The sequence below is a fragment of the Vicugna pacos genome, chromosome 3 (assembly GCF_048564905.1).
Source record: "Vicugna pacos chromosome 3, VicPac4, whole genome shotgun sequence".
In the NCBI taxonomy this organism is placed as follows: Eukaryota; Metazoa; Chordata; class Mammalia; order Artiodactyla; family Camelidae; genus Vicugna; species Vicugna pacos.
The window spans coordinates 92186507-92211863 of record NC_132989.1 but is presented as its reverse complement, the minus strand read 5'-3'; the positions used below and the strand labels follow the sequence as shown (position 1 = coordinate 92211863).

The 25357-nt window shown below is 37.0% G+C and overlaps 1 protein-coding gene across 1 annotated transcript in view; it reads left to right on the top strand.

Annotated features, from left to right (window-relative positions):
- The first annotated feature begins 794 nt into the window (after nt 1–794).
- The window catches only part of C7 (complement C7), a 46416-nt gene continuing 21853 nt past the window's right edge, over nt 795–25357 (top strand). Inside the window, exons 1-10 of the mRNA XM_072958745.1 lie at nt 795–986; nt 2854–2909; nt 4778–4853; nt 7679–7820; nt 9944–10091; nt 11125–11263; nt 17667–17837; nt 19092–19335; nt 21497–21607; nt 24748–24914. Coding sequence (XP_072814846.1) covers nt 981–986; nt 2854–2909; nt 4778–4853; nt 7679–7820; nt 9944–10091; nt 11125–11263; nt 17667–17837; nt 19092–19335; nt 21497–21607; nt 24748–24914 — 1260 coding nt within the window. The 5' untranslated portion in view covers nt 795–980. The remainder of the gene's footprint in view (nt 987–2853; nt 2910–4777; nt 4854–7678; nt 7821–9943; nt 10092–11124; nt 11264–17666; nt 17838–19091; nt 19336–21496; nt 21608–24747; nt 24915–25357) is intronic.

Below are 25357 nucleotides of genomic sequence, written 5' to 3'. Positions count from 1 at the left end.
CACTTCTGTTTCTCCTACCTGTAGTGCCCTAGCAGCAAGAATCTTAATATTAAGGCGAACCATGCATATGAAACTGTAGCTCAACTTTAATAGATAATCTGAAATCTTGCAAAAATGCAGCCTTTCATGAAATCTCCAAAGTGATGTTGGAGAACTGCTAGAATCAATGCAAAGCCATGGAAAATGAGAGTCTGACAGAATAAGACAAGGCAATCGAAGAAGAGAAAGTGGACATGGGTGATGACTGTGACAAGAACTTTCCAACAGAGTGATCTGAACATCACAGCATCAAGGGAAGTTCTTGGGGAAATCAGTGATGCCTTGAAATATGTTTGCAAAACATGATGCTCTTTTTGATCATTCTGCAAAAGTCAAGCATGAAGGACTCTATAGTATATTGTGTTAGGAGACGTATGTATATTTGGGGGATTCCACTCCAGAATGCTCCATTTACATTTTGAGGGACAGAACTGCATTTATAATTTTTCTCCCACAAAGTGTTTAATCTCAAAATCTGTTGTACAGCACCCTTTTAGAGAATCATGAAAACATCTGCTTAGTGTAACAGACTGAAACAGGAAAAGGCTTATCCCTTGCCTTACGCAGAATCTCCTTTGGTGGAAAATCACTTAAACATTGAACTGAGAACACTGGCTGCCTTTCTTCATTTACAGATGTTTTCTCAGAACTACACTTCCAAACAGTCCCAGTTGGCTGTAGCTAAGACCTCTGTAAATTGATAGGATGCATCTGGCTTCAGGACACAGACTGAGGATGGGCAGGCCCTCTGTCCCGGAGGATAGGGTTGGGGTAGGAGTAGGTCTCGGAACCACTTGCTCTATATATGAGTGCCAAGTTAATCCCTAGCAGGGAGAGGCAGACAGGCAGCCGACTGCTGGACTCTTCCTCCTGTTGAAAATTCACTGGGCACTGAAGGAGGACATTTTCCTCTTCTCTTCCCCCCAAATGTTTTCCTAAACATGAAGGTAAGATCGTCATTTCGTTACTTTTGTGAACAAAGCTATCTTAAAAGGGAATAGGGCTTAACTGAAATAGCTCAAAAAAAAAAAAAAAAGAAGACATGGGAAGATAGGAAAGAGAAAGATTTGAGGGTGACTTTTTAAAAATCTTAATTAAATATATTTATTTAGCAGTTCAGCCAAAGTGAGTTTCCTTTTTTTTTTTTTTTCATCTTGCAGTTAATTTATTAGTTTAGAGGTCTGGGAATCAGAGATTGAAGACAATGTTTGTGAAAATCCCAAGAAAGCTGCTAAGAAATTCACCAAACTGTTGTTATTTCTGTTGTATTTCTTAGGGAAGAATTCCAGTGTATTCATCTGTTTGTTTGTTGATTTGGAATCATGCAGTGATCCCCCATGATCTGACTTATCTAAGAGGTTTATAGAAAAGTGTATTTGGAGAGTTGGAATTTTAGAATTTGGAATCTGGATGAGATCAGGATTGTAAGAGTGGAAGATACAGATAGACGGAATTAACTAACGTTTTACCAAAAACACATATTGGCCAAATGTTAAAAAAAAATACAGAACTGAAGAGAAGGGGTTGTCAACCTAAGGCATGATTCACATGGGGCTGGGGTGAGGTCAGGCACCGTGATGTCTCAGGGGAGGATCCTCTCTGCCTCCTCTCCACACCCAGAGCTGATCTGATGGTATCCACTGTCTTCTACCAGTTATACTGTGGTGGTGGTTGTGCCTTTAAAACAAAAGCCCTAACACTGTGAGGGTCAAAGAAATGGCATTCAAACATCCTACACACCCTGACTTACCATCACCAGTTTCCAGCTACATCGGTCAAGCAAGATCCTTTTTAGCTCTTGCTCCACTCACTCCTGCTGAAGTTGAAGATAGAGAGGCTTCTTGTGGAGATGGGGAAGAAAACCAGGAGAACGAGGAAGAAGAATTTTGAAGTGGACTCCTTCCTGCAGGAACTGGGCGTGGGAGAGAAATTTAAAACTAGATGATAAATTTAAATCAGACGATTAGATGGTTCCAGAATTTTTATTTTTGAAATTAATGCCTGGGAATGACTAATAAAGCTATGAGATAGGCCTGCCCAAGGGCAGGAAAAATGAGTTGACGTAGCACAAGTAAAGACGTACTGCTGAAAAAAAAAAACCCTGTGTAGTTTAGGATTAAACAAACAAACAAACAAACACTTTAAAAGGTGTTGCTTTACACTATGTGCTTCACACGTTTGTCGAAAAGTCAGAAAAATATTCATAGCTTTTCCCACCATTGTTTACTCATTTCTGGGATACCCACAGCTGTTGGTACCTCTCTGTCCTTTTGATTATGCTGATCAGATTATAGGCTGAAAGATTTGTAGACGTATGAAAGACAGAGGTAGGCAGCTAGGATTTTACAACTGAAAGGGAGATATCTAATAAGAAGATAGGTAATCTAGGAAGGTGAGTAGAAGGGTCTGCAAAAATGTTGGAAACATTCCATAGTTACACTGAGAGAAGAGAGGCATGGGGAGGTCAGAGGAGAAATAATATTGGCCCACTAGAATGTGGGGTGATATGATTTAAGGACTTTTGTTCTGGGTTATGAATTGAATGCATTTGATAGTTTGTCCATGACTTCGCTTCTCCCCTACTTGTCTTTCCAGAAATGAACAGTGGGAAGTCAGCTCGAGACAATTGTATTAAACTTTTATTTAAAGTGGAAACGTAAAAGACAAGCAGAATCTTAGAGGCTTCTCTGTGATTCTTCTACTCCTAATAGTCTCAGTTCACAAATCTTGACTTGCACAAATGTATTCACTTTTAACTCACTGAAGCAATGCAAACGAAGATACTGATTTATTGGTTTTTTTTTTCCCTCCTAGGCAATAAGTTTATTCTTCTTGGTGGGATTTATAGGAGAGTTCCAAGTTTTTTTAAGGTGAGAATTTTTTGGATTGGGTGTGGAAATCATTAAAAATTATTTCTGTTAATTTTAGGAAATTCTTAAGAATGGTCTGATTTTTACATTACAGCCTGAGCATGTTTATCCCTTCAAAACTTTTTTCTTTCCACGTTTTTAGAAAAGACAATGATAGCGAAAGGAAGTTTTATTTTACTTTTTAGTTTTTTTTTTTTGATAGAGGTACTGGGCATTGAACCCAGGGCCTCATGCATGCTAAGCATGCGCTCTAATTCTTGGACTAGACTACCCTTCACCTGCTCTGGCTTTTTTACTTTGTTTTATTCCTGTAAGGAAGAAAACTGAAGACTAAAAACACCTCAAGGTTTTCTGCTTGTCCCAGTACCACAGTTTTACCTGCAGTTCAGAGATCACAGCCAACTTATATATGCTAGAATTTGGTCTTTAAATGTAATTCTTGCAAAACAATCTTAGGATTTTGAAAGTTGAGAGTTTTTTTTAAGGAAATAGCTTTATCGGCTCTTGGGACCTGGAAGAAACCAGCATCATTTACCCACAGCCTTGTTGTGCTTTCACTGTCGGTTTAATGAGACAGGACCAGGTCGGTTCACCTTATCGAATTGTCAGGACATGTATCAGGAGCTGTGCTAGTGACGGGGGACACAGAGGAGCAAGACGGTACTGAGAATCACGGGAATGATTCAGATCTTGAAACAGCTGATTCAATACAAGTATGATCAAGGCTCTGAGAGGGGACTGCACAGGCTGCTGGGGGTGCCCAGAGAAGGTGAGGCCAAGCTAGCTTCCCATCCTAAGCCTCCACCTGTCCCTGGGACACAAAATAGACAAATAACATTAAATTCAGATTGTTTAAGTGTCAAAGACACTAAAGCATTTGGATTATTGATGCCATATCAAGACTACAAATTAGCAAGATTGGTCCCATCAAAGAACCTGAGGCACAAATGGGACTTCTTATCTGCAGGGCTACCTGACAATGCTGAACGTAAGTAGGAATCAGCTTGCCCTGAGATGCCTCCCAGGTTAGGAATGTACTTGAAATCCAGAAATTGGGAGTCCTGTTTCCTTTACCCCTTGTAAAATGTGGTTTTAGGTAAGGCTTCCTTAAACTCTTAGGACTAAGCAATGTGCCCTCTTTGACACAGCCAGAATTAAGCACGGTGTGAGTCAACTCGCCATTTTCCACATGTATTTTATTTGAGTGAAATTGTTTGAGCTCAACTTGCCCCTACTTATGTATGTGCTTGAGAAGTGGCCTACATCAACAGGGGGATCAGGTACAAGTAAATTTCTGTCCATTTAACCTTTGCCAGATTTGACTTGCCTACTTCTCATGCAGTCTTCTTAAAGCTTCTTGTCTCTCAGTTAAATTTCTATGTAACTTCAATTCATCATCCAGAATCCCTTCAAAGGCCAGAATGCCCTCCTCCTCTATGTTTTCACTTATCCTCCAAACTCTGAACACTCTCTTATCTGTATTTCCATAATATATCATACTATACACATTTCTGTTAGGAAATATATCCAATTAGGTATATTGTATAATGGCTAGTGATTGTATACTGTGTTATGATTATTTGTTCACACATCTGTGTCTTCATCCTCCCTTCCAGCAGTGGTCAATGACCTGTCTCTTTTGTGTCTACAACTCTACTGTCTAAATAGTGTGTGGTACATTCTAGATATTTAACAAATCTCTGAAAAAGTGAGCCCTTCCCACATATATTTTTATATATTTTTGGGATAGTTTGAGTGCCTCTTAGGAAAAAAAAGATGAAGCAATTTTTTGACTCTTTTTGACTATTCTTTGTCTTCTTTCTTACCTTTCTATCGGTTTTATGATGGGTAATTTGACACTCTGACAGCGCCTCCTCTCCAGTCAATTGCCAGTGGAATTCCTATGCCCCTTGGTCAGAATGCAATGGTTGTATCAAGACTCAGGTAGGACTGTATGAAAACTTCGCATTTATTATCCATGTGCAGAAATAGCTTAGGTATGGACAACATGGCGTTAACTTTTGAATGTTATTTTTTATGTTTCTTGAAAATGTAATTAGTAATTTTGAAGGGAAAAAGTATAACACTTAATAATTAATATTATAATAAAATAATTTATGCATTCTCATTTTTCTTGTAGGATTTTTCTAAATCTTACATTTGAACCTAGAAATATGCATAGGAGAAAAGTTAAAAGCAACTCGCTCTTTAACTATTAGAGAAATAAGAATAGCACGAAGTGAAGTTAGTAGATAATTCAAAATCTGTTTCATAGTTACTGGATTCAACTTTTCTTTTCGTTTGAAACAAACACTAACAAGTAGTGAAATAGTTGCTCTGTTTTACCCAGCAGATAGTGAATGACCATGGAAAGTCAAACATTTTTCAATGCTTTAAAGTTTAATGCAAAAGTATTATAAATAAAATACCAGACTTTACTTGGAGATTATAGAGTGCTTCTAAAAATGTCTTTTTTCCCTCATTATAAATTGTTCATTGGAGATAACATAGAAGAGTATAAATAAAGAAAACACTACTTAATGATTCCACCATTTAGAAGAAACCAATGTATCAGCACTTTAATATATATCCTTTCAGTTTATTTTCTCTCTGTGTGCTTATGATTTTTAAAAATAGGATTATTTGATTATAGTTTTGTATTCTACTATTTTAACCTAACATTATGCTATCAGCATGAATTTTAACAACTGTATTATTTTCCATTATATAAATATACCAATCTTATTTATTCTCTTTCCTATTGTTTGAGATTTGGGTTATTTACATTTTTTGTTATTATGAATAAAACTGTAATGAACATTTTGTACATAGATATCTATCTTTTTTTCTGATAATTGTCTTAGGATAAATTCCAAAAATATAATGTTTGTTTCAAAGGTTCTAAATGTTTGATTGATGAAATTTTTTTTATTGAGATACAGTTCACATATAACATTATATTGGTTTCAGGTGTACAACATGACTTGATATTTGTAAAGTATTTTAAAGGTGGTTCAGTTTAGATAAAACTGTATATTTAAAATCATTTTAATTTTTAAAATAACAGAACCGTATTACAGGAGATAACTTCTATTTTGAAGCATCATCATTATCATCATTTCATTGAATATCTATTTAGTACCTACCTGAGGGGTATTTACAGAACAAGTTACACAAGTGTAGAATTTGGCTTCTGGCAAATATAATCAGTGACAACTCTGATTATAGGCAAACAGGTACATGAAAAACAAGACAAAGGTCAAACAAACATCAAACTCAGAAAACATTTTTATAATTTAAAAACAAGTTAAATAAGAACACTAAATAGAAGTAGATAGAAGATATTTTTCACATGAGTAATTTTTTTTGAGTGAGGGTCATCATGCCTAGATTATAAAAACAAAATTTTCATCCAGAAAGAGACAAGTGAAAATGAAAAGGGGGTCATAAGATCAGAACTTGACAGGTGAGAATGAGACTATTGAGAGTAGACAGTCATCAAGGTCATCCTGGCACCTATGGAGAGGGAAAATGTTACTAATGCAACACCACAGTCTGTGCTTTGGAGCTCCAGAAAAGCACACGTTACTGAGCCATATGCAAGAGGTGTCTTCATTAATTAAATGCAGAAACCAAAAGCTTACTAAGAAACTGTACTGAGTTCCATCCCCACTCATATCCCTCCATGACCCTTCTGCTTAGATGCAGTGAAAAGTGCCAGCGCCAAGTCCAGGTTGATGTAAAACTCCTCTGGGTTTAGATTACACATCTGTGATCCTTGTCCCAGTTAGGTTGAACGAATATGTTCAACATTGATTTGTATATTTAGTCTTCCCTGTTGGTCTTCGCTCAAGTTTTACAATCTCTGGAATCTCAGGTTTTGTCCAGCTTTATTAACGGGTAAGATATGAGTATAGGAAGAGGCTTAAAACATGCACCTTTGCTTGACTTTGAGGAGGAAAAGGATTTTGTAGATCTTTCTTTTTCTTTAAACATTAGATACATGTCTTTATATTGTGTAAAATAATTTTAGGATGAATTAATTTTTTCATTTGGCTTAGAGATTTCCTCAGTTTTTTTCATACACACCCCTCTCCGTTGCCCAAGGATATGCCTTTGACATACTTCCCATTTCAGAGGTCAATGATTTTGATTGTCGAGTAAAGTTTCATTGTAGTTATAGCTTCATCTGTGGACTACTTAGGCTTCTGTTTTGTCAGTTAGGCTTCCATGTTAGTACATCTCTCTCTCTAAATTCTTTTCCTTTTTGCCTTGCCTTCTCTTCCTGAAGAAAACTTAAGGTTCAGCTCAAATCAATTACCACCACTTTTTTAAAGATTTCCTTAATGCCACATCATCTCAGCTCCCCTTCCCGATACCCTGACTCTCCCTCCAAAAAAAAATTCACTTCACCTTTTCTAATTAGCTCTTGGTACCTTGCTTTAGCAAAAACAGTAATCATTCTGTACTGTGATCTATTTGCTTATAGGTCTATCCAGCATATTCTCTTAAAGATTCCCTATTTTTTTTCACTCAACCCTGAGAGTAAATATATAGTTGACAATGTTCTATAAATAATAATCTAAGTGTCACCAGACTCAAAGACAAGGGGGTCTCTAGGTTCACTGATTTGGGAGGTTTTACTTCTGTAGGATACCAGAACTGTTTCATGAACATTATTTCTCCAATTGTGCTACTTTCTCTCAGATTTTATTTCTCAGGTAAGGGAAACTGGAGATATTGAAATGTACTATCTGTTTTGTGTTTAGACTCGCAGACGGTCAATTGCTGTTTATGGGCAGTATGGCGGCCAACCTTGTGTAGGAAATGCTTTTGAAACACAGTCATGTGAACCTACAAGAGGATGTCCAATAGAAGAAGGATGTGGAGAGCGTTTCAGGTGTTCTTCAGGTATTTGTTTTCCATAGGCTTGGCATGCACAGTGTAAATTCAAATACTATTTGTTTAACTTGCACAGTATGTATTTGTTGAATTATACTGAATTCAACTATAAATTAATTTCTCCCCAAATCAGTAGGATTTAAAATTTTTTTTGTTTTGTTTTGCTTTTTTTTTGCAGAGGTAATTAGATTTGTTTATCTATCTATCTATCTATCTATCTATCTATCTATCTATCTATCTATCTATCTATCCATCTATCTATTCTAATGGAGGTACTGGAGATTAAACCCAGGACCTTATGCATGCTAAGCATGTGCTCTACTGCTGAGCTGTACCCTTCCCCCAATAGGATTTTTATTGGCATTTAATTGCACACTCAACTGTTATTCTTTCAAATGCATCAGTGGCATCTGGTAATAAAAGTGGGGGATAAACTTTGCCTCTTTGAAAAGAAATATGGCTATTGACAGACCCACATGGTTCTTGACATTGCATTTTTGGTGAAAATGGAGAGTGAGCCTGGAATGTACACTGAGATTGGGCAAAAAGAATATTACTGCCCAAATTATTTTTATGTTTACAAGAAAAGCAATTTTAATTAGCTAATGAATGAGCAATATAGATCATCCCTATGCGTGGTGACTGAAACGTAATTTTTGGATTGAGAGTTATTTGACCTATGGTCTATGTTGCATTTGTGCAGATAAATTAATTCAACAACAGTTAAATTAATTTAATAACAGTTCTTATTATGTTCCAGGTATAGTGATGAGAGTTGTGAATGTAGAATGACACACATAGGCTCAAAACTCTCAAAATTTTATGGGTGGAACAGTACATAAATAATTCTTGTGTTAAATGTGCTTCTCAACAATACCTGTCAAATTCCTGTTTTACTTTCAGAACCGAAATCAGATGATGCCTCCTCAGGGAGGACTTCTCTAAGCCGCCAGCTGATAGAGCTATTTAATAAGTCACTTTCCATGTTCTCTACGTGCATTGTATTTGTAATCTGAATTTGTTGCCCTGGTAGATTGCGAACTCCTTAAAGATGTCAATTATATTTCTTTTATTTTTGCATCTAGTGTCTGGTACATAGTAGACCCTCAACAAATAGTTGCTGCATTGGGTCAAGTCCCAGCATAATGGGATGCTATCAGGGTAACTCTGTGCAGTCCATACTATAATGACACAGAGGAGGGACATACGTCGCAGCCTGAGGGGCAAGGATGGTTTCAGAAAGGAGATAATGTATAGTTTGATTCTTGAGGGGCAAATAGGTAATAGGTAGAGAAAACCTTTCTAGGCTGAGAGAACTGTAGGTGCAAGGTCAGTGGAGATGACAAAGAGCTTGGCCTTTGATTTATGTAAGTTATCCAGCATGACCAGGCATAGGAGGCTGGTAAGGGAATGGCTGGAGACGATGCTGGGGAGGTAGGCAGGGGCTAGGTCATCTAGTACCTAGTGCTTCCTCTAGTGCTTCTTCTAGTGCTGCTGGTACCCTGAGCTTGTAAGTATCACAATTATGTTGCTGAATTGTAATTACCTATCTTCTTAGTCTGTCCTATTAGATTGTAAAGTGTATGCAAAGCCTGAGGAGCACCCTTTTAATTTATATTCACATCCCAACACCCAAAAGAGTGTCCTGCACAGACTAGGTTCTAAAGAAATGTTGAATTTTAACCTTTTGATCTAGTTCCCACGCTCTCAATGTGCACGTGTCTAAATTACCAAGAAAGGCATCTTGGTCAGTGATTACAGAAAAGAAATGGAAAGTTGAAGGGCAGGAGGGGGTCAATCTTTCTTCCCAGTGGTTGGCATTATATGATTTTGGAGAATGCAAACAAAGAATTCAGAATTCAGATGCTTGATGATTATGGGTGAGAGCCTGGAATTTGAATTTAGGTTGTCTTTTCAATTTTGTGTCCAGCCAAAGTCAGAATCAATTCTGCATGTTGCAAAATGAGGACCAAAATAATCAACAGATCTTTCCCTGGACACTGAGGTTGTATCTCAAATTCACAGTAGAATATCAGTGCAGTGTTGGGGGTTGGGGCAAAACCTTTAGATCCCAGGTAGCATTTCCTTTCTTTACCCTTTTGTTTTTGTGTGGTGGCTTTTCTTGGGTTCAGGTCAGTGCATTAGCAAATCTTTGGTTTGCAATGGGGATTCTGACTGTGAAGAAGACAGTGCTGATGAAGACAGATGCGAGGAATCAGAAAGCAGACCTTCCTGTGACCTCTATCAACCTCCTCCCAACATAGAACTTACTGGAAATGGGTAAGGTGCTGGGCAGCTTCCTGTGCACATCGATGGGCTGTAGTTTTTCATTTCGTTTTGTTTTATTTTGTGGTCTGATAAGTCTAAGGACAAATCACCTAATAGCCAAAGCTTTGGCTCAGAGCTCTTTGCCACATCCTGAAACAGTCATTTTATTTATATCTATGGGCCTGTAAATATATGTGGTAAAATGTGGAGGGGCCAATTGTCCCTGGACTGTCTTGATTTTAGCACTGAAATTCCTGCATTCAGGGAAACCAGTCAGAGCTGGGAAAAATCTGGATAGTCAGTCACTCTATGGGAGATGGAGATGGAGAAGTGGGTTAATGATGTGAGGCTACTCAAGAAAATGAGGAGACCAGAGAGTGAGAACAGGAGAAGAGAGAACGTGGTGTGTTGGATACTCAGGCTGAAAAGTAATGGCCTAAATGAGCTGGGACCTTCCATTTCTGAGTGAAGTTGGGACAATCCTGTGTTTGCCTTTTCAAAAAGAATTCTGAAAAACTTTTAAGGGTCAGACCCAAGGTAAAAATTGTCAAGATTTTAAAATAACCTATTTTAGAGTGATAGTTGGATGTGATCTTTCTATACTATTATACAATTCATTAACAGAAAAGTGGTGAAATTACTCTAAGGAGTATGCTAAGAGGCCAATTAGTTGAAATTCATGGTAGAGAGCCCTCTCTCCTTGAGTAATCTTAATTGTATTGGTTTTATGTATAGATTCAATTCAAAACCAGCTGTTGCCATAGATACAAAAAGGCTGTGTGTTTCCCAAATATGTTCTCAGGCTGAAAGGATGTTGGGTTTTCCCAGCTACTAGTTTTAGCTGTTATACCAAGCAGGGGGTCGGGCAATATATGATGTGCTTTAGGGGCTGTTTTTTATTCAAGCTCTCACAGAGAGTGGTGCTTAACCGTAATATATTTCAAGAATATCTTGAGTTCTCTAATGATGCCTGTTTTAGCAAGGCTATTTCTGGTTTTTAACAGCCTTTTCTTCTTTCTTTCTTTCTTTTTTTTTTTTTAAACAGTTATAATGCACTCACGGGCCAGTTTAGGAGCAGAGTCCTCAACACTAAAAGTTTTGGTGGTCAGTGCAGAAAGGTATTCAGTGGGGATGGCAGACATTTCTATAGACTGAGTGGAAATATCCTCTCCTATTCATTCCAGGTACTTAATTACAATCATTTAATTTATTTCTAATCTGTGAATTGTTATTAGAGATCATTATTTATATGATACTGATTTTTTAGTATTTGTTGAGAATTTACTTATGGCCTCATATGTGGTCAATTCTTAGAAATATGTTATATGGGTTATGGGTTTTAAAAGAATACATATTCTTTTCTAAAAAATATTTATTTATTAAAGTTTTTATTTTTATACAATTTTTAAAGGTTACTTTCCATTTATAGGTATTACAGAATATTGGCTGTATGCCCCATGTTATATAATATATCCTTGAGCCTATCTGACACCCAGTAGTACCGCTTCACTCCACTGTATTGCTCCCTCATCACACAACTCTCCCCACTGGTAACCACTAGTTTGTTCTCTATATCTGTGAGTCTACTTCTTTTATTGTTATATTCACTAGTTTGTTAAGTATACATATTCTTTAACTCTGAGGTTTAGGACAATGATACTTTTAATTTGTGTCATTCAAGCTGAAATGTCCCTTTGTCTCACTTTCAACTCCATGCTCCATGTGGGACCAGAACCTGATGGTGTCTGTGCCTGTATGGGAATTGAAACCCAAGGCCCTGGCCACGACTAGTGATAAACTCCAAATCACTGCCCTAGTGTCACTTCACTTAAAAATGGTTTTATTTTTTAATTATGAAATATTTCATAGATACAGAAGAGTGTGACTAGCCTATAGTTGCAGTTTGGAGAAATCTAATGAAACCAACAGGAACCATGGATGCCTATCACCTACCTTAAGAAACAGAATATTACCAGTGACTTAAAGGCTCCCGTCTACCCTGCTCTGATCACATCCTCTCCACCTGTGCTGCCTGTGCAACCACTGTCTTATATTTTGTATTAGTCATTTCCTTGTTTTTCTGTGTATGTTTATCCCATACCTCTCTGTCCCTAAGAAAAATCTGTGATTCACTTTTACCTGTTCTTTGCCACTTACATAAATAAATCAGTGACTTGTTCCTTCACTCAAAATTAGCACTTTGAAATTTATTCACGCCCATGCAGATGGCATTTTTTGTGATGTTCCCAATTTTTCCTTATGAAAATGCCTCGAACTTTCTTGTGCATGAGTTCCATGCCAATCAGGTAGAGTTTCTCTAAGGCACACACCTGGAACTCGAACTGCTGCTTTGTAGGTTATGTGTAGGGTACACTTTACCAGGTGAAGTTCCCACGAGGGATAGATCATCAATCTATACCCCACCAGCAGTGTGGAAGAGTGGCCTGTGGTCCACATCTTCGCCGGCATCCGTATTGCCAGACTTTTATATCTTGTTTATGTCTCAGGGTCTCCTCTGCAGGCTTTGGCTTCTCGCAGGCTGTTTCTGTGATAGATACCTAAACTCATCCTGTTCCTTGATTTCAGCACAGAATCTACTCACACAAAACATTACTGGCTTTAGGAGACATTCCTGAAGATTTGGAGGGAATACGGAGGAGAGATTGTCTGTTGCAGTAGTGCTAACACATTTGATGAAAAGAGTTGACATCCTCCAGCTTAAAATCTGTCCTTCTGCAACCTCAGCAAAATGAAGTTTCTGGTCTCATCCTGTGTTAACCTCTTTCCTCCTCTTCTCTTCCGAGATCTCGTCTCTCATTCCTTTCCTCCCTTCTTTCCAGAACGTAAAAATTTCCAATTCAGCCCTTCTGACTTACTACCTTCGAATTTGTAAACCAAAACTATTAGGATGTTCAGATGGAAGGACCTCTTACTTACCAAAATTAATGATTTCCAGAAAGCAGTTCTGATTATAAAGAGCAAATTCACCATCCTTCAACTTACAATAGAATAAGTTACATTTAAGAGCCATTGAATCATGAAAATGGAAAGTGAAACTGATCTGAAAAATAATCATATCTACCAAGTTTTGAATATCTACTGTGGCATCTGTATTATTTTAATTGTTTTTTGTTTTTAATTAATTAATTAATTAAATTAAATTAAATTAAATTAAATTAAATTAAATTTTAATTAATTAATGGAGGTCCTGGGGATTGAACCCAAGACCTTGTGCATGCTAGTCACTCTATCACTGAGCTATATCCTCCCCTCCTGTACTATTTTAGGCAATTTATTTAGTTTTAATCTCATGACATCTGTAGAAGGTAATATTTTAATTATTAAATGTTTAATTATTAAAATATTTAATACTTTACTATTTTATATACATAGAAATCAAGGCTCAGAGGACTTCAGCTGACTTGCTCCAAGTCATCAGAAATAATAAGCACGAGAGCTTGGATTCAGTCTGTCAGACTTCATAGCCCTTCACTTTCCTACCATATTTTACTCTGCCAATGTATTGTACTAAATTGTTTTTCAGTTCTAAATTCTACATTGTGAAAATATGTTTTATAATTTAACCTTTGGCCAGAAAGGAGAATGTGAAATAGGCGTATGCTGAGAATTTTTTCTCCTTTTATTCCTAGGAGGGTGTGTTGCTAGTTATAAGGAGGAGATTTGCATGTATATATATATTTTTTTTTCAAGGGTCAAATTTAGAAAGTTCCAGAGCAGAAGGAATAATAAGGGAGAGGATTTTTGACATAGTTGGAAGGTAAACATGCTGCAAGTCTGCAGCTTTTGAAGAAGAGAAATAATTTAGTAACAGCGTAATCCTGACATTCGTTTTCCTCAGCATGGCTTGGTTTTTCGATTGACATCTGAAATGCCTTTCCTGTCACTGAATTTGAAGGTGTTTGTCAGAGGTAGAGGGAAATTATAGGCTGTTACTGAGTGAAGAATAGAGCTGTTTTGAGGATCCAGCCGGAGGGAAGTGAGGTGGAAGCAAGAGGCAGCGTCAATCACTGAAGTGCTGAACCCACATGCCAGTATGGAGGCAGTAAATGTCCTCCTCAGTTCAGATACACTGATGGCCACTAGGCATTCAGCTGTCTACAGGTGGTATGTGACTTATGGCTTGTTGGAACATAACTATTAGTAAATAAACATAAAGAAGACTCAGTCAGCCTGTCTTATAATTTCTGTTTTGGTTATCAGCAGGGTAGTTTATCCAGGACAAACCCGGTTTCTTATTGAATAAGACACTTACTTTGATGCCATGCACATTCTGTTTTCTCATATTTTTCATACCACAAGGAAGCCTTTGAAACATAAGCACATTCCCGCTCCAGGGTCGCTTTGGAAAGGTGCCACTCCACTTAGTTCAGCCTGTGAGACCGCTGAAAGACTAACATGTTTATTCTCAGCATGTAATGAATTATAGATGGGAGTGAGTAAAGATTAGGGTGGAGAAAAGAACTTCCTGGATCCTCTTGTATTTGGTCTTGAATGTACTTCATTGTATTTTTTGAAGAGAGAGCCTCTATGCATATCCAATGAAAAACAAAAATGTATTCCCAAGGCAGTATTAACTAATTCTTAGTTACCTGATCCTGTGCTTTCTCTGATGGTATGAATCTAGATATCTGAGGTTTCTGAATCTACTTTGTTAACCAAACAAATTTTGAATGATGATGAAAATAGCTCACATATATTAAGAGCCCTTTATATACTAAGCACTGTTTCAAGTACTTTAAATGGATCTTCTTTTTTTCTTTATAATAACCTAAGTAGATATGTAGGTGGCATCATCTTGTTTTACAGATGAGGAAAATGAGACAAAGAATGCTGAATAATTTACCCACAATCCTAGAGGTAGCAGATGACAACCATGTGAGCTGAACCCTACAAGTGTAGCACAGTTTTTTTTGGAGGGGTTAGAGTGTTGACAGGAATAAGCCAACAGAGAAAGAAAAATTGAAGCTGTAAGAGAGGGAACAATCAATCAATTGGATAAGTCCTTTGAAGAGGTGAGAGGGAATACAATCCAGAGAAGAGACAGAGAAAGTAGCCTTAGACAGGAGGAGGAACACCTGCGGAGGAAAGGAAGAGAAGAAATCTTCATAAGTTTGTAGATTTGTTAGCTGGAAGTGTAAGAAGTCACTGTCTAATAGTGGGAGTGTTTGTAAGGAAAGAGGTTAAGATTATCTTCTGAAAGTGAAGGAAGTGGTTGTAAGATTGGGGAATGGAGGTGGGCACAGAACTTTTGAAATGGATACTGTAGGGAATGGGAGAGAGAGAGAATTGGCTAGAGAGAGGATTGCTGGAAAGTACTGAGGGTTCCACTGAGGTTAGAAATTATGAATGGAATTACAGTAACATCAGTCTACAGTTGTGTGATTTTTCTGTAAGAACGCTAAGCTGCTTGGCTGCAAGCATTGAACAAGGGTTGGGTTTTTGCCTGGCAGACATCGTGGCAGACCATACCTCAGCAAGGAAGTTAGGTTTGTTGGCAAGAGAATGGTTGAAGTCATGAACCATGAAGCCCAACTGCAACAGGAAGGAAGTAAAATAATGAAGATGCTGATAGGGAAAGAGAAGAGAAAATAAGTTGAAGAGCTTCTTTGTATGAAGTTGAAAAATAGATATGGCAGTAACAGAATGAGAGTCAAAAAAATAAGAGATATCAGAGTGTAAGATGAATGAATTTTTGTGATTTCAGAGGTCGATTCAGTCTGGAGCAATTCAATATCTTAGCTGAAAGAAAGAGGGTGTTAAGGAAAATTTGAGATCACACCACCTTGAGCAATGATTCCTGTGGCCATGTGTAGAGTACATGGGAGTGAGGAGCTCCTAAGAGGCTTATTTGCAGAAATCATGAATCAAGTATTTGAACTGTGCATCTGAAGATGAGGTAAAATAGGCTAATTTGTTTTTTGCATTGAAAAGAAGATAGGTAACTTCTTTTTCTCAGGAGGGAGAAAAAACTAAATTCTGTGTTTCTCCAAAACCAAATTAAGACTGAGACACTATCTAGTGACTCTAGAAATCTCTAACAGATTTTTAATAATGTCTTCTTTGGAGTCAATAATGCTGAGCTTTTGCATTTGATTTTGAAATAAACTGATTTAATAATATAATGAAAATAATGTTTGAATAAGAGTTATGACCAAACCTATTTTTCTTATCTTCTGTTGCTTTTTTCATCATGCATGCCTAATTTTTTAACATGGTAGTGATTAAAGTGATGTAATATTTTCTGGCATTTTGTTGAATTTCTTTCTAGTCTTTTTTTTGATTGGACACATACTTGCATATTTGTAGTTAACAGGATTTATAGACACCACATTTCTGCTTTAACATGAATAGTTTGTCCTCATAGGCATCATTTGTGATGACTGCATAATATTCTGTCATTTTCTTTTTAGCTTTGTTTTTAAAATGATCATATTCATCATTTAAATTTTCCCCATGTTTATTTAGGCTTTGAACTCAAACAGATGCGTATGGCTATTTAATAAAAACACAAATACTTATGAGAATTACTGGTTTGAATATTTACATTGAACAGACAGAGAGTGTCAAATTGCATGTTTTATTTTATTCTCATGGTGATTGACATTTTAGCAAATTAGTTGCCTATCATTCAAAAAAAATAGAGATTTTTATGTAAAGATTCAGATTTATCTCTTTTCTTGAAAAATCAGATAACCTGTTAATGCCAAAGTCTACAGTTAGGTATAGCAACTGTCTGATGGATTTTAGACAGGGTGTGCACTCACTTCCTTATTACCCCACCTTCCACTGGAGGCTTCCAACATTTATACTACTTGCCAGCCCTCTGTGGGCATTTCATCTGGACACTTGATCTAGGACAAAATAAGGGATAAAGAAATGGTAGTCTTCTTCATGGATGCTGGAGCTGTCACTTCTCAGCCACATATGACCATCCTGTTGTGTTTTTAAAAATTCTTTTGGGATGGCTTTTTCTTCTACCATCTAGCACAGGAAAAAACTATTCCAATCTTAGCATTTGTTCAAGCCAAACAGGATTAGAAATTTAAATCTACTACTGTATCACATAGAGCATTTCAAAACAAAGTCCCATAGATCTAACTGCTTCATATCCCCAATTTGCATCTCTCTTCCCCTCTGTTAGATGAAAAATCAAGAACTTACTGCTTTGCAGGTCTCTGTTAGTCAAGCTTTGTTAATTTGCTCACCTCTGGCTAAATGTTGACATTAAATTGAAGTGGAAGATGTTTGTATGTAAACGTGTTTTGTGAATCACATGGGATTGCTGTTATTAATACTGTGTCTCCTGCTTAAGGAAGAGTAATTTTAATAATGAACTAGTTATTATAATAGTGAATTAAGTAGTTATTATAATGAGCTCTATTCCTTATGCTTATCCAGGCCTAGTCTCAAGGAGAGTCACAGTTGTTTTATGTCAATGAAGAGCTTTGTCTTTTGGAGAAGATTGTATGAAGAATGTATTCACGTTTAAGGAGCCATGACAAGAGATCCTTGGTTATATCTAAGGCCTTAATTTGCTCATAGCAAAATTTTTCATTTTCTTTTTAGGTGAAAATAAATAATGATTTTAATTATGAATTTTACAACAGTACTTGGTCTTACGTAAAACATACATCGACAGAACATACATCGTCTAGTAAAGGACGTTTTCTTTTTACTTCTTCATCATCTTTTTCTTCCAGTCACAATTCAGATACCAATGAAATCCATAAGACAAAGGTTAGTACGAAATATTAGTTGGCTTTTCCATATTTTACTGGTTTAAGTATTTTTTAACAAAAGAGTCAGCTTTCATTTTTTAATTAGGTCATAGTATCTTCTTCAAAGAAACAATCTAATACATTTCTTTAAAAGGTATGGTTTTGTCTTGTGAATTTGCTTTGATAATATATCTGTTTACAATTTTAATTTTCTTATTAAAGTATTTGGTCTTTTTTTTAAAATCTTAAAAAAACCTTATTATTTTCAAATCTTGTTAAAAGTAGCCTAAATTCCTAATTCATGATTACTGATTTGACTGTTCTAAGTGTCATATACAATTTAAAAAATCCATTTAAGATCTGCTTCTGAAACATTAATGCAAGAGTCTTTTTTAGAAGGTTCATGAAACTGAAAGATGTTAAAACACTTTATTACTTTGGAGATATCAAGATTTTCATATGAGCAGGTTAAAGGACTAAATTTTAGATACTCTGTTGTTTTGAGAGACTATAGCTTTCATCATGGGCAATCTGAATGGTTGAGGTGGATTGTACTAATTGATGCACACTTACCACTGAAGAACTCTTCAGGTTAATCATCATTCACAATATGAATATTTCATCTCATTCTCAAAATGGGTAACTTGATTAATAAATCATACTAGGAATATAGATTTTGTTTGTTTCTTAACTAAGAAGGCTACTATGGAAATATGAGCTGTAAAAACATTTGTCTTATCCATATTGTATTGTTCACATAAATGAGGATTTGGTATAAGTCAGCTCTGTCTTGGACATCATGCAAAGACGCTTAGGAAGGGCTTAAAAGACCCCATTATAAAGTGGCTTACCTTGTAAATACCCCCGTATGGGAGATAAATTATATGATCACTCTACCTATAAGTCATTGTCAAGATGTCCACTCTAGGGACATTATATCCTTATTTGTGAGATTATTTAGCAGTTAATGAAGTTGATTCTCTTTCTAGTTGAGGAGGGCATAACAACTAGGTCTTGGGATTTTAAAGGTCATATTTAAAGAAGTTACCATGTCATCACTCAGATGTTATTCCTGTCTGGGATTCCAAAAATTCCTTAGATTGCTGCAAGTAGATGGACACAGGAGAGACCTTATCATGCATCAAAAAATAAAAATTCATGTAGTCTGTGTTGATAGAGGTGTCTGTTGATGGAGACATTGGAGAGGGAACTATTTCCATTGCTTTTTCATCTTCAACCTAAAACTCCTTTTACTGTTTCTTCTTTCCTGTAGAGTTATCAGTTGTTGGTTGTTCAGAACACGGTTGAAGTGGCTCAGTTTATCAATAACAATCCGGAATTTTTACAACTTGCTGAGCCATTCTGGAAGGAACTCTCCTACCTTCCCTCTCTGTATGACTACAGTGCCTACCGAAGATTAATCGACAAGTATGGGACACATTATCTGCAGTCTGGGTCCTTAGGAGGAGAATATAAAATTATATTTCATGTGGACTCAGAAAAATCCAAAGAACTCGGTAGAGTATTAAAAAAATGTTATATACAAGCGTTGCAAGGGTTTTAATGGGGAAAATAATATGTAGTTAATTTAAACTTTAGAGCTTTAAAATATGAAAAATAGAGATTAAATTGCAAAGGAATCCAAAATTGCAAGAATCCATTATACTCTACTCCAAATCTTCCAGGCTTCAAGAAAAAGTCTGCCTATTTTTTTGGATAGTACCCTGAAATGAGAATTAAGCCATTATCATTATTGCTTTCTCCAGAGAGTGTTGATTAAATTTTTAGAATACTTTTTAATCTTCCCCGTTTCTCAGATTAAGTAATATTCCTTGAGGAAAACTAACGAGGAGTTTACTGATATTGCAGAAATCAGAACGTTTTAACAAAGTATTTTTTAAATTTACTTCTGTTCTTTACCACTCACATTCTTTAAAAAAAAATCTGCTCTGGTTATTACAAGTTTGCTTACTGCCTAAGACTTGTGACAATAGCTTACATGTATTGGAGGCCTTTCTCTTGACAGGGAAGTAACCTCTGTTAGCAATGATCCTCCCTACCACCCAGGGAGATGGCCACTAGGACTCCTGTTCCACAGGCTGAGAAAGGGAGACTCAGGGCTATGACAAGACTCACCCAAGGGCACACAGATTGCAAGGAAGTCTCACTGGCTCCAATGTCAGCTTACCTGTTTCCTTATGCTGTGTTGCTGCCGGAATTGCCTGATTTTTGTTAGAATCAGGGCACACTACTGAGTTCATGCTTTGCTGACTTCACAGTGAGAGGGTGTTCCTCACCACCTGCCCCTAAATGGAGGGGAGAGATCTCTTAGTATCCATTCCTCCTCTCCAGAGGCCTTTTGGCTTTGGCTTATTAATATCCCAAGTCACACCTGCTCCTTCCTGGCTTTGTCCTGAAGTGGATGTCCACACTTGTTTCTGCATTTGGGGTCTTACTCTTCAGTCAAGTCTTCTTCCACCTTGAAGGAGAGTAAGACTTCTTATGAGATTCAGAGGAGGTCCTGTAGCCTTCCCTTCCATTGTGGGCGAACTACAATATTTTTTTGTGTTTCCATTAGCTACCTTTTCCCCACTGGGCTTAGTTTTTACTAATTAAGATTTAATTAGAATGTGAACTTTTCTAATCTCACATGTTGGAAATGAATGCAGAGGCACAAGTTTTTGTAGTGATGACAGAGGCAATATTTCTTTAGAAATTAATCCAGGAAGTGGCTTTATCTAATCTCAGTTTCACAACCATTTTTTCCCCCTTAACACTTAAAAGAAATGGAGAGAATTTTTTTTTTAAAGCTTTCTGAGTCGGTAAAATTTGGTAAAAAAAATTTTGAGTACAAATTTTACTCTTGAGCAGTTTCTGTTCTTCCTAGAAGTTTTAATTAAAATTAATCAAAGCTCCTGGGACATATGTCCCCAGTTGTTCTTTAAGAAATATTGACACTGTTACAATATTGTCAGTAAAATTATACAAGAAAATATATCTTTCTACTCTTTATTATTTTCTAACCTCTTTTAAAAAAATGTAGTGGCAAAAATCCATTTGATAATGAGTAGAAATTGTAACAGTCTAAGTCATAGTCATAGTCATTTTGAGTCATAGGAAGAAAAGGTAGAAACCAGAGATGTTACAGATGAAGAGACTGGGGCACTAGAACTAGCGTTTTAGGAATTAATTACTGGAGAGTCAGAACCCAGATTTTGGGGTTTCCAGGGGTGGGCTGGAGGTCATTGCATGTCTACTTTTATTTATTTGCTTTATGACTGAGAAGCTGGCTGTGGTTGGGTTAAAGACAACACTCTTTGAGGTGTTCAATTTCTACTCCCTCCACTTTTCTTGTATAAATCATCCCTGTACCCCAACTCCTCTGGCTAATAAAAGCCAGTATTGGCTGGACCATTTGAAAGTAAGTTTCAGATACAGGATGCTTTATCTTTAAGTATATACATGGATTTTATTTTGCTTAATAAAAAGTAAAATGTGGCTTTTTCTGACCCTTGACCCTTCTAGAGCACTTGAAAATGTACATACCATGTAACTTTTGATTATATGGCCACAGTGGTAGAAAACAACCTCTTACCCCGCTCTCACACCTGGCCAACATCTCAGAGGAGATTGTCAACAAATGCAGAAATTAAGCACCCTTAACATTTTCCTCCCCAGGTCTTAGTTCAGAGGATAAGAAGAAATGTGCTTCCTCACACTTCAAATTTTTGTTTAAATTATCAAAGCACAAATGCAAGGAGATGGAAGAGGCCTTAAAAATGGCTTCAGGTAAATGAGAAGGGGGCAATGTGCATTACAAGCTTACCTCCAACCCTCTTTCTGTGGTTAATTCCTGGTCTCCAAGGGCCTTTGAAATTTTAGCAGATGTTCTATTTTGTGTTTTTCAAACTTTCGGTTATTTTTACCTCTGGTCTCTCTCCCATATGTCATGGCAGTGAGACATCATGCAGAGTGGAAAGTTCACTGGGGATGTCCCGTGTACTGTAAATACGTCCTCAGTGTACACCACCCTTGTCTCCTATGAGGATGGTTGGCAAACATAGAAGAATGACACCAAGAGGAGAAGCTTCAGTTTCACTCTGACATGGATGCTCAGTGCAGCTGAAGTTCTTGGTGTAGGGCAGTGGTAGTGGTGATGGTGGTGGAGTGGGGGAGATGCTGTATTAGTCTGAGTGATTGAAGAAGGAACTGGAAAGGTAAACAGATGTAGATTATTTCTAGATACAAAGTCAAGGAGTTTGAGTTTCATCCTGATGGCAAGGGATGCCATGAAAGGATTTAATACAGGGAGTGGCTAAATCAAAGGTGACAAAGATAAAGTTGTAGTGAAAGAAGAGGGATTGAGAAGAAATAATCTGATAGGATAAGAACCAGAAAAAAGTCAGTAACATGGAAGGGGAAGGAGAAGTCAACAGAGGGTAATGCTAGAGAGAAGTGATTAAGTAGGAGAAGAACTGAAGACTCTTCATTGGATTTGGTGATTAAGACTTAGTTTGCTTTAATATGAAGAGATTCTTAGTGTGGCAGCAATGGAAATGAGACTGCGGTGCATTGTGTGAGGCCACGGAGCAGTATTAGAGCTTAAACTCTCCTGGGGCGATGGGAGAAATTGTGGGGAAGGTGAAGACTGACTCAGATGTTAGAGTTTTCATCAAAGAAATGGGGATTCTTGGCATATTAGTAGATGACTACAAGGAAGAGAGAGACAGGGTAGTAAAACCCAGTTTATTTATTCATTCACTTACTTTATTCATCAACTATGGAGCTGATAGTATGTGCCAGAAATTGTTCTAGGCACTGGAGATACAGCAGTGACTATGCCAGAGAAAGTGCCTGTCTTCTTGGAGCTGGCATGACAAAGGGGGTGGACAAGTTTTTGAACAAGATGGAAATAGAAGGACCTGGAAATAGAAATGAAAGTGAGTGCTTTGGGAAGATATTGACATCAATTTTAGATGGGTTGGCCATTGGAAGCTACTCATTGGTTTTATTTTGTGTTTAACAAACAGATAATGCTTTCTATGTGCCCAGCGCAATTTGAAGCGATTTACAAAATTAACCAATGTACTCCTCCTACCTAAGAGTTGGGTGTTACTATTCGTATTCCCATTTTACCAACAGGGACACTGAGGCACAGAAAGATTGCCCAAGACGGCAGTTGGTAAGCACCAGGCATGAGATTCCGATGTCTGGCTTCATAATCTAGGCCCTTCCCTGTCGCCCCAGGAGATTGTCTAGGGGAAGAAGGGGCCCACTGGAGCAGCGAGCTCACCGAGGTGTAGAGAGAGAGGCTACAGGCTTAAAAATAAATGTAAAAACTGATTTCTTATATATTACTTATATCTGTGGTTTGTGAACAAGTATGTCAGTTAAGGTGGTGATTCTCAGACTTTGGGATGCATGAGGACTGCCTGAGGCAGCCTGTTCAAATGCTGATTCCAAGGCTTCTCTCTCAGCTGTTTCCTCCTAGGTCTTGGTAGGGGCTCAGGAATCTGCAGTCTCTCTGGGTGATTCTGATTCCTGTCATTCAGGGGCTGAACGTGGATATTCACTAAGTTAAAAGTGACAGTCTGCATACTAAAAACATAGCTAGCAAGGAAGATGAGGAAGCACTCAGGCAATTTATTAAAAATAGGAGGTTTTAGTAGTTTCTGATGATAAAAGCATAATATTTGAGTTTGCAAAATTTTGTGAAATTGCAAAATGTGGTTAAAGGAAGGGAATGAAAATCACCCCAAATCTGATCAGCAAGCTAGGAATTTCTAATCATGACCAGTATGAAAGTCAACTACAAACAGAGATGAAATATTTCTGAAATTATAAGGCACATTAATGTAAAAAAGGATTTGATTAATATTTGAGCTTTTAGAACACTTTTTATGTGTTAATGTATGCCTATTAATTAATCATGTTTTGCTTATGGTTAGTATTCCAGGTACAGTGAACTCCCACTCCCTGACTATTCCCTTTTTTTTTTTCAGTCTGTTTAATATTTTTTGATAGTTCTCCCACCCCCAACATTTTCTTGTGAAAAATTTGAAACATACAGAAAAATTGAAAGAATACAGGAATAAACACCCATTTATCTACCTCCTATATGTAACAATTATTATTTTGACATTTTGGCATGTATCTACATGTAATATTTATAATGTTGACTATTTAGCCTTATATAAAATATATTTAAAATATTTATAATATTTGCTGAACCATTGGGAAATAAATTTCAGGCATCATGATGTTTCATCCCTAAATATATGCATGTATCTACTAAGAAGCAAGACAGTATAACATAACATAATCTTATTACATTAAGAACATTAAGAATATGAATAATAATTTCTCAATAATTATTTACTGTCAGGTAGTTATTGTGTCTTTCTTTCCTCCTTTAATAGATAATTTTTTTAGAGTAGTTTTAGGCTCACAGTATAACTGAGCAAAAGGTACAGAGGGTTCCTGTATACCTGCCATCCCTGTGCATACAGCCTCCTCTGCTGTTAGCCTCCAGTGCCACAGTGGTCCATCTGCTACAACTGATGAACTTACATTGACGCATAATAATCACTCAGAGTCCATAGTTTACATGAAGGTTCACTCTTGGTGTTGTAGATTCTGTGGGTTTGGACAAATGCTTAATGACATGATCCATTACAGTATTATATGGAACAATTTCACTGCCCTAAAAAAATCCTCTAAAAATTCACTAAAAAATCCCCCAAATTTCTCCCATCCTCCTTCCTGGTAACCACAGGTTATTTTTACTGTCTCCATAGTTTCGCCTTTTCCAGGATGTTGTACAGTTTGATGGGTTGTGTTGAAATACTTGCCTGACTTTCACTTTCATTTTCTCATTTTCATTTCATTTGTACATCCTGACTTAATTCGTCTGATTTCTCCTCGAGTAGAAACCCAAGGCAATGTGTTGCGAGGGAAACCATTTGTCCTTGGGGGACGGTCTGGCCTCGTGTCTGGCCTTAGTTACCTGGAGCTGGACAATCCTGCTGGAAATAAACAGCGCTATTCTTCCTGGGCAGGCTCAGTGACTGATCTTCCCCAAGTCATAAAACAAAAGGTATGTGATGGATGCTCTGTTGAAAGCACCAGAAAGCAATCATGTTTATTTGCACTGGGAAAACAAGATTAAATCAAGGTGGTTAAACAGAGAAGGCTGTAATTAGCATTTTCTTATCCCAATTATGTTTTGTATAGTAAAATGAATGCATACGTAATAGGAAACAGAAGGTTTGTTATCTTGTATGTCCATATTTCCATTGTAAAGGTTAAATGTCTTGCAAATCCCAAGAGAAATTGAAGATAAAATTTGCATTTCAAGCTTTTAACTAAAATTTCATCATGTGTTCCTTGGTCCCAGATTCAGAGGAGTTACAGATTCTTGCAAGAGGAAGGTATTTAGGTTTGCCCAGTGTTATATTTATCAGATCACCTTTCTTCCTGTGGCCACAGCTGGTAGACTCCTGGAGTCATGCAAATTAAGAGAACCAATTTGGCTGGCAG